Here is a 9242-nt window from a genome sequence, read left to right as displayed (position 1 = left end):
GAAAGAGAAAGAGAAAGAGAGAGAGAGAAAGAGAGAGAGAGCGGCCTTCAGGGTGAGAATCTCACATCAACAACAAATATCCCAAAGCATAACGTAACATCAAAATCATGACAACAGATACATGCACAACAGAAGAGAGCCGTGGAGCAACATTCAGTGTGTTTTTAAATCATTTTTGACTGTCATCAGACAATTAGAGCTAATTATAAATGCTTTTTTGAAGAACAGCTGTGATAGTAAGTTAATGGCCGACGGTATGATTGCACTTCCTGTTCCCCTCTGAGGGGCAGCTGAAGTGACGCCTCGGCTCAAAGACTTAATGGACATGATGGGATTTAAGTGTAATTTAAAGCTGGACGAGTGTTTATTCTAACGAGTGTCTGAACACATCACGAGTTCTGTCCGTTAACGATGCTGTTTAATCCCTGCTGGGTCCAACATTCAATCAGCTTGTTGACCAACACACGACTTAAGAACGTAACCGTGGCAGTTTGTTTACAGTCATTTCAAAGTTGTATAAATGTTGCATGAAACTGACTCCACTCATCACATTCTCTCTGTACTTACAGCAGATAAATGTTCATGAGCAAGTGATTGTTGTAATACTCATTCCGGCCACAAGAGGCACCACTACGACATGTTGTAAATCGGACTAAAAGCATTCGTGTTTCTTCCAGGTGAGTTTTAAATTCCCCAAGTTTTGTAACATTATCTTCACGTCTTTCTTTTGGCTAGAAATGTGTTTTAATCGGTGCCAACTTGCCTCTTTTAGTCCCATTTGGGACATTGATTATCTTTTCTGTTTAGATAGCTTTGGTTGACTTCCTGTAACTGGGTCAGATTATTTTGTCAATGCGATCAAAACGGCACGAGGTTTTGCTCGCAAACGGTCCGAGACCACCGAGACCACCGAGACCAGTGGCCTCAGACCGGTGGTTTTGGTCATCACCAGAGTACGATTACTGGGTTCACCACAGATAATCACACCAGAGCTTCATACAACGGGCTGAATGTTGGCTCATCAAAGCTCTCTCGCTCTCTGGAAGACCTTCACCTCCTTATGACGCTCTAAAGTAAAACTGTGAATTAAAAACAGCAAAATGAACCCGTCACTGATGAGAATACATTTCCTCTCACACGTCTTGAATACCAGTGAAGCTGCTGTTGAACCACACCGACCCTCTCATGACTGACAGTCTGCTCTCATCAGCCGGGTCACAAACATTCTAACACCGAGCTGAAATGAACTGAGGGGAATCTAATGAGCCGAGACAGGGGACTGGCTTTGGTCCAAACGTTATCTGGTAACTGTGACGAGTACGGAGGACCAGAATAACCAGAGGGAGGCTTTGGTGGGGGAGGGGTTTGGGGGTACCTGTCAGCGTGTTTCCTCCTTTATACGGCAGGTTCTTCACAGCCTCGATCACGGCCTCTTTGGTGGTGTGAGCGTTGAGGTGCCACTCGATCCGGGGGTCTCCGCTGTACTGAGCCAGACCTGCACATGGTCATGTGGAGGAAACGTTATACCGCAGACAAATAGTCTTGTGGTTCCGTTTATGTTCTTGCAAACTTTGGTCTCTCAAGTACAGTTTAAAACAAAAGATTCTGTGGACTAACAGACGGTACGAGGTGCTTTAAAGAATCAAAGCATAGTTGTTGTTCTTTTGAGCCGGAAATCTAAACCTCCTCACCGATCCTGGTCTTGTCAAACTCCACCGAGAAGGCCCTGACCAGGTTCTCCAGGAAGGTCCTGACCAGCCTGAAGTTGATGCGTCCGATGCTCCAGGAGCCGTCCACCAGGATGACGATGTCCGATATGGCCGGAGTCTTGCACATGAACTCGTCTTCAGCTAAAGAAGAAGAGACACAAACAGACAATTTAACATCGTAGTTTTCCTTTCACTGGTGGTGATAGTTTAAAGTCTGAACCAGATTATAAAAAAAGGATGTAAGAGGTTCACAGCCGCCTACAGCGCTCACATTACACGTCTGCAGTTGTAAAAGTAGAACACTTTGACGTGCAGCTCCGGTCCCAGCGAGTTACAAAGTGTTCCATTAATTCTAATTCAGTTCAATGCGGTTTAATTAAACCCTGGAGGAGCTAGGTGCTTCGCTTTAGCAGATGAATAATAACAGCCTCCCTGTGTTGTTTGTCCCGACAGTTTACCGGGTGATAAAACAGACCGGACTCTAATGAGGCAACGGCGGCTCATTTACTAAAGTCAGTCCGGCGCACGGCGAGCCAGAGCCCGGCCCAGATTAGAAAAAAAACTAAAATGTAAAATATATTCCTATCAGCCAATTATCTCTCTCACAGAGCTGCGGGATCCTCTGGGAGTTGTTTCTTTACACCCTGTAATCAGAAGGAATAAAATACTGCCGACATGCAGTTGAGCAAGGCACTTAAACTCCCGGCAGCTGCAGTGGAGGAGCAGCAAGCAGGAAACAATAAGATAACTGAAGGTGCAGGCTGATCCGTCACATTTTAATCCACTTTCAGGCGGTTTATTGAAACGTAATTGTGCTTATTAATCACTTAAATGCTCGTCTTAAATTCTCTGTGATCCACAGTTCAGTCAAAGGACGAGTGAGTCTCTCTGTGACGCCCCCTGGTCTCTCATTAGAAGGCATTATTCTTTCTTTTATATAAATGTTTTTATATAAACATAGATTAGTCCCAAGCGGTGAACTTTACGTCAGCATTTATCATTTAAAACAGTAGATGACCCCAAAACATGGTGAGAAATGTCACTATTAACACCAGCAGTGATGTTTTTCAGAGTAAAGTCACTTTATTTAGCTTAAAGCTCAGAAAACAAGTTTCAGTGTTGGAGATATCGGCCTTCTCTCCAGTATATTGGGACTATACGACACTCAGCTTGTGGTGCTCAAAGCGTTGAAACCCTCAACAGTAATGCCTCTTACCATGAATCATGACCCGGTTACTCCAGGTAACACACAGACCGTGGTGTGAGCAGCTTTTATGTAGGAACTATTTTCTTTCTACCGAATTACGCCCGCCAACCGCATCACACGGCCTCGATATCTTCACTACATGGCAACTCCCACCAAAACAATCTCGGTTGATAAATAGCACGACAGGGAAGAGGAAGAATATGTTTTTGTGATTTAGGGTGAACTGGCCCTTTAAGTAGAGGTCATATTTTGCGTTTCCAGTGGAGCCTTTACAGCTGCATTTAAAAATGATGCTCAAAACCTTTGTGGAAGTGAAGTTAATGATCCGAGTCAACCGTTTGAACCAACAGACAAAGTCTTCTTTCAGAGACTTTGTCTTTCTCTGTTTAATTCAAGCGACTCACAGCTCAGTCACATGACTGCAGAACATTTCGGTTCATCTTCTCTCGTCCTGTCCTTGGACATAAACTGTCTCTCTGTACAGAGAGAAGTAAGACGGAAGGTTTCTGGTCACAAGGTCTGGAAGAACACGGACATATTTCCATTGCAGTCTTAAATATATATTATTTTAATTCAGACTCAAAGTCTCCTCATGTGTCCAATTAAGGTCGTGCTGCAAGGGACTTCCTGTCCTATGTCCTACAGACACACGTCGCTCTGAGGGAATGTGTTTCTGTGAATAGTCTCGACTATAAAGCGCACGTTGTCAAATGTAACTGTGTGTGTGTGTGTGTGTGTCTGTCTCCTGTTATTATTGATCAATAACAATAATAATATTCAAACCCATCAGCTTATATTTCATGTTTAATGACACAACTTCCACGACACCATAACCACGTTCCTAAATGTAAGATTAGCGATTATTATCATTGTGTTGCATGTTATATTTGTGGCGTAGTTTCCTGTGATCGGTCAGACGGTTGATGTTCTAGAGACAGAAGTAAAGAGGGAGCAGAGCTGACAGAGAGGATTCTGAACGAGCCAGAAGCCAACAGCAGATCCTCACGTGTGAAGATTTCTTTATTCTCTTCTTCTTCTAAATGAAGGGAGGCGGTGTTGTGTGAGAGCCCGACATGCCCAACAACCCTTCTTGAATAAATAAAGCTCAAGAAAACACACACAAACACTTTAGCCATGAAGCCTCGGTGATTACAAAAACTAAAAGGTTTCACTTTGGGTTAAGAGGAAACGGTGAGCCGCTGGTTTTGGGCTTCGGTGTAAACTCGACGCCCACTCGGCTCGGTGCTGCCGACACGTGAGACCGACACCGTTCATCTGAGCCCCGCCGGGCTCACGACTCCTTAATCCTCCAGATGTATCAGAGAATGTTTCATTCAGGTCGCAGCACGTTCACCGTCTCGTGAGGAGAGGGTTTGTGGTGTGTGTGTGTGTGTGTGTGTGTGTGTGTGTGTGTCAGCGGCGAGCGAGGAGGAATTCATCAGCCGTCATTTCATTCATCGTTGACAGGAAGTGAGAAGTGTATCGCTGCATACAAGTCTCTACAGTGTCGGAATTTACACCTCCTCCCTCGGTCTACCGGAGGAGGCTCAGTGCTGCTATCCAACACTCACCATTACTCCACCGCTCGGGAGGAATGAGCCCGGAGCGCGCTGTTGATTTTATCTATATACAGGTGAATATTGTGAAAAGGTTCAATATTGAAGAGACCTGGTGCCACACTCTAATCAGCTAATTAACTCAAAACACCTGCAAAGGCCTTTAAATGGTCTCTCAGTCTAGTTCTGTAGGCTACACAATCATGGGGAAGACTGCTGACTTGACAGTTGTCCAAAAGACGACCATTGACACCTTGCACAAGGAGGGCAAGACACAAAAGGTCATTGCAAAAGAGGCTGGCTGTTCACAGAGCTCTGTGTCCAAGCACATTAATAGAGAGGCGAAGGGAAGGAAAAGATGTGGTAGAAAAAAGTGTACAAGCAATAGGGATAACCGCACCCTGGAGAGGATTGTGAAACAAAACCGATTCAAAAATGTGGGGGAGATTCAGAAAGAGTGGACTGCAGCTGGAGTCAGTGCTTCAAGAACCACTACGCACAGACGTATGCAAGACATGGGTTTCAGCTGTCGCATTCCTTGTGTCAAGCCACTCTTGAACAACAGACAGCGTCAGAAGCGTCTCGCCTGGGCTAAAGACAAAAAGGACTGGACTGCTGCTGAGTGGTCCAAAGTTATGTTCTCTGATGAAAGTAAATTTTGCATTTCCTTTGGAAATCAGGGTCCCAGAGTCTGGAGGAAGAGAGGAGAGACACACAATCCACGTTGCTTGAGGTCCAGTGTAAAGTTTCCACAGTCAGTGATGGTTTGGGGTGCCATGTCATCTGCTGGTGTTGGTCCACTGTGTTTTCTGAGGTTCAAGGTCAACGCAGCCGTATACCAGGAAGTTTTAGAGCACTTCATGCTTCCTGCTGCTGACCAACTTTATGGAGATGCAGATTTCATTTTCCAACAGGACTTGGCACCTGCACACAGTGCCAAAGCAACCAGTACCTGGTTTAAGGACCATGGTATCCCTGTTCTTAATTGGCCAGCAAACCTGACCTTAACCCCATAGAAAATCTATGGGGTATTGTGAAGAGGATGATGCGAAATGCCAGACCCAACAATGCAGAAGAGCTGAAGGCCACTATCAGAGCAACCTGGGCTCTCATAACACCTGAGCAGTGCCACAGACTGATCGACTCCATGCCACGCCGCATTGCTGCAGTAATTCAGGCAAAAGGAGCCCCAACTAAGTATTGAGTGCTGTACATGCTCATACTTTTCATGTTCATACTTTTCAGTTGGCCAAGATTTCTAAAAATCCTTTCTTTGTATTGGTCTTAAGTAATATTCTAATTTTCTAAGATACTGAATTTGGGATTTTCCTTAGTTGTCAGTTATAATCATCAAAATGAAAAGAAATAAACATTTGAAATATATCAGTCTGTGTGTAATGAATGAATATAATAGACAAGTTTCACTTTTTGAATGGAATTAGTGAAATAAATCAACTTTTTGATGATATTCTAATTATATGACCAGCACCTGTGTATATATTATTATATTTCACTTAATTTATTGTTTGTGTCTGAGTCTGAGTCTTTGCATAGTTAGCCGTTATGTTATGTAACATGCTTTTTGAAGGTAACAGAGTGTAAACTATATAAACTGAAAATAAAATGACTAAAATAAAGAAATATTGAAGATAATTCTTGAGTTGTTGCTGTAAGTCGCCGTCAGCCAAACAAACAAAAACGTTCTGTTTGTGCAGAGTCAGCATGTTGGTGTGTGTGAGCAGCAACTCAAAGCAGTGAATGTGTCACTGCTGAGGACAGCTGGTCTGTCTTTGGCTGTCTGAGGTGTTCTCTACAGGACGACTCTGAGAACAGGAACCGCTGGAGGACAGATTTATTTTGGAGAAGACAAAGTCTTCTTGAACTCCTGGTTGTGATGGAGGAGTAACAGCCTCATAGCCATAACCTCATAATATTACTATTATTAATATTATCATCACAATGCAACCTTGAAGAAGTCTATAACAAGACTACTCGCAGTGGTTTAACTTGACTGACTGAATCTTCAAGCCGATATATTCCAGCGTCTGTCCAGGGACTGTTGTTCTCCTCCGTGTTCTCCTCCACAGCGCTCTGCTAGAAGCTACATTCTGCTCGCCACTTCCTCATTTTGAAATTTGAGCGGCTGTAGAAATTCAACGTGAACTCTCAGAAACACATGAAACGACCTCTTAAGAGAGCGTTACAATATAATGTTCAGACAATAAATCCACGTAGTGAGGGCGAGAGAAACATCACGGTGGGGCTTAAGATAGGTGTTAACGAAGTAAAATACGTAAACACATCACAAACATAACTTCACAAAAACTAAACAACCCTTTGAGACACGAACTCCGGTCTCCAGGGTGAAGGTCCTGATGTTTGTTTGACTACTGCATCAGTAGCTCTGAGCATTGCACACTCACATGGAGATATGATTCAACAAAGGATCCTAACTGACTTTCCATTGGCACAGTCGGAACACTAACACATTACTTCCATCCGCCCATAATGTGAAAGAAGATTGTGCTCATCTTAACGAGATGGGGCTGCTCATATTTCAAAACCACCTCTCGATGTGGATCCCAGTTATTGTGTTTTCTTGCTGTTCATAGACACAGTACCGGGACGATCTCCTCCACCTGATTTGGTGCACTGTTACATGTTAAGTGTGCACTAATAAATGTCTGCAGGTTGTCAATTAATCTGTATTCACGTCATTATTAAATAAATGCTGTGAGTGAACCGGGAGATGCAGAAGAGGAACCCTGAGGAGGAATTGTTTAAACGGGTTTAAGGGTATAAAGGAGGGATATTCCTCAGTCAATACAGGAAGTGATGCTGAAGGGCAAAACATCGCTTTAGAGAATGAAGTGAAAGAGGACCAGCCTCTCTCTAATAGCACGTCTGGGACAATACTCGCACCTGGACAGATGGCCAAAACGGGAAAAAGGACAGAGAAGAAGAAGTGATGGAAAAAAAGAATCTGTGACGGATGCATAACAAAGAGTGCAACGACACAAGAGAGTCTGCTGTGAACATAAACGTTGAGTTTCTTTCTGCTCCACTTCCTAATCTTCCTCCTGGCATTTGATTTCTTATTGTCCTGTTTCCATTGTTTTTATACCATCACCAGCACCGCTCTCTTTTAGTACGCATTCATGCCCTAGTTGCAAAGTGTCTCTATTTTCACTTAACAGCTATATAGTAATTAAACAAGAGCGAAGAAAAGAATACGAGATAAATGTGAACGGGATGATGAGAAAGTAACAGAAATGCTGAAAAGGAATGATAAATAAATATATAAAAGAGAGAGATGAGTGCTCAGTACAGAGGTGAGGAAGAGCAACGGGTGAGGAAGAGATTCTTCTTAAAAAGAAGTGATGCATCTGATATCTGGTTGATGTGTGATAAACAGAAGAAGAAGAAGAAGAGGAAGAGAGTGACCTACAAAAGGGACCAGCAGACAATCTAAAGACAAAGTCATTTATAATACGTGTAGTGCTGAAATTCAACGGCGATAAGCATCAGCAATTTAAAGAGAAAGAGAGAGGGAACATCTGGGGCAGCGGACGGAGATTAAAGTAAAGAGGAAACGGACAAATCCACTTTGTTAAAGCGACTCAAACAAACAGAAGAGGTCTAAATAAATCCCCTCGTGAGAATCAAGAATTCATTTTCTACGTGCATCATCGGGCAGTTTACAGTTTTTCCAAGAATTCCTGTTGATCTTCTGCGTTTGGAACGGAGCTCTTACAATCACATGGGGAATGTGTTCAGACTACAGACTCATTCATATACAATGCAGCAAGAATACTTGTGAGGCATACAAGTTAGGGCTTAAGCGACGTGTTTGAAATGTCGTATGTAACGTTGTATGAAAATAAAACTTTCATAACAGCAAAGGCTAAGCACCTCGGATGCCCTCGTGTTGAAAGCAGCTGTGTCGTGTTTCTGTGATCTGAAACGTCCCTGACGTGGATCGATGTTCAAAGCTGTGACGAACTACGACAAGAGGAGTGAAGACTCTCAGCCGTGTCCGACCAACTGCACCACAACACTTCACCCGTCTACCTCGGCCTTTACTAAATTGGTCCAAATTGGTCCAAATTGCTGGCTGGAGGGGACGGCCTCTTGAACAGGAGGTTTGAGATGTGGAGGGAGGACGGGGAAGGAAGAGAAAGAGAGAGAGAACGGGGGGGAGGCAACAGAAACAGGTCTGTTGACAGATTGGTCAGCTATTAGCAGAGAGGATCCCTCTGGCACAGTGCTTCTCCAGGGGTCGAAAAGTCACCACGGAGCAGGTCTGAGGCGGATCCCCCGGACAGCGAGGGGTCAAGACCATCAAACAGAACGTGACCCAAGTGGGTCGAGTGTAAACAATATTATAATGGGTCCTTTCTGCGGAGTGACATTCTCATACATATTCACGGCCTCAAGCGGGGCCCACAGGTTGATACCGGCTGTGCAAGGCACTACCTCTGTCAGGGTTACGGGTTCAACTGCCTCCTTTGGTCAACAGATGAAGGAAAGTTCTGAGACTTAAAGTTACTACAAAGAACTTTCATGTAGTGTTGATTCTGTCGCCCCCTGTGGACTAAAGTGGTAGTGTCTCTGGGCACCAGACTCCCTTTAGAAAACCTCTCATGTTGCTGCAGCAGGGTCTGACAGTCTGCTCCTCTCAGTCCTGGTTCTGGTTCTCCCGTTGCCGTCACCGATGACGAGCGTTAACAATAACTCTATAGAAATAGACCATCTTCTCTCTGATGGTCT

General features: G+C 44.0%; 1 protein-coding gene across 1 annotated transcript in view; it reads right to left on the bottom strand.

The window, feature by feature from the left end:
* col14a1b (collagen, type XIV, alpha 1b) overlaps nt 1–9242 on the bottom strand; it is a 136866-nt gene that overhangs the window by 90955 nt on the left and 36669 nt on the right. The window contains exons 5-6 of the mRNA XM_076082365.1: nt 1692–1850; nt 1376–1495 (exon numbers count right to left, since the gene is read on the bottom strand). Of these exons, the coding sequence (XP_075938480.1) occupies nt 1376–1495; nt 1692–1850 (279 nt within the window). The remainder of the gene's footprint in view (nt 1–1375; nt 1496–1691; nt 1851–9242) is intronic.

This window comes from Anarhichas minor, unplaced genomic scaffold, assembly GCF_050575085.1.
Source record: "Anarhichas minor isolate MPS153535 unplaced genomic scaffold, ASM5057508v1 ptg000094l, whole genome shotgun sequence".
In the NCBI taxonomy this organism is placed as follows: domain Eukaryota; kingdom Metazoa; phylum Chordata; class Actinopteri; order Perciformes; family Anarhichadidae; genus Anarhichas; species Anarhichas minor.
Note: the sequence above shows the minus strand (reverse complement) of the source record. Positions and strands in the feature narration are given on the sequence as shown.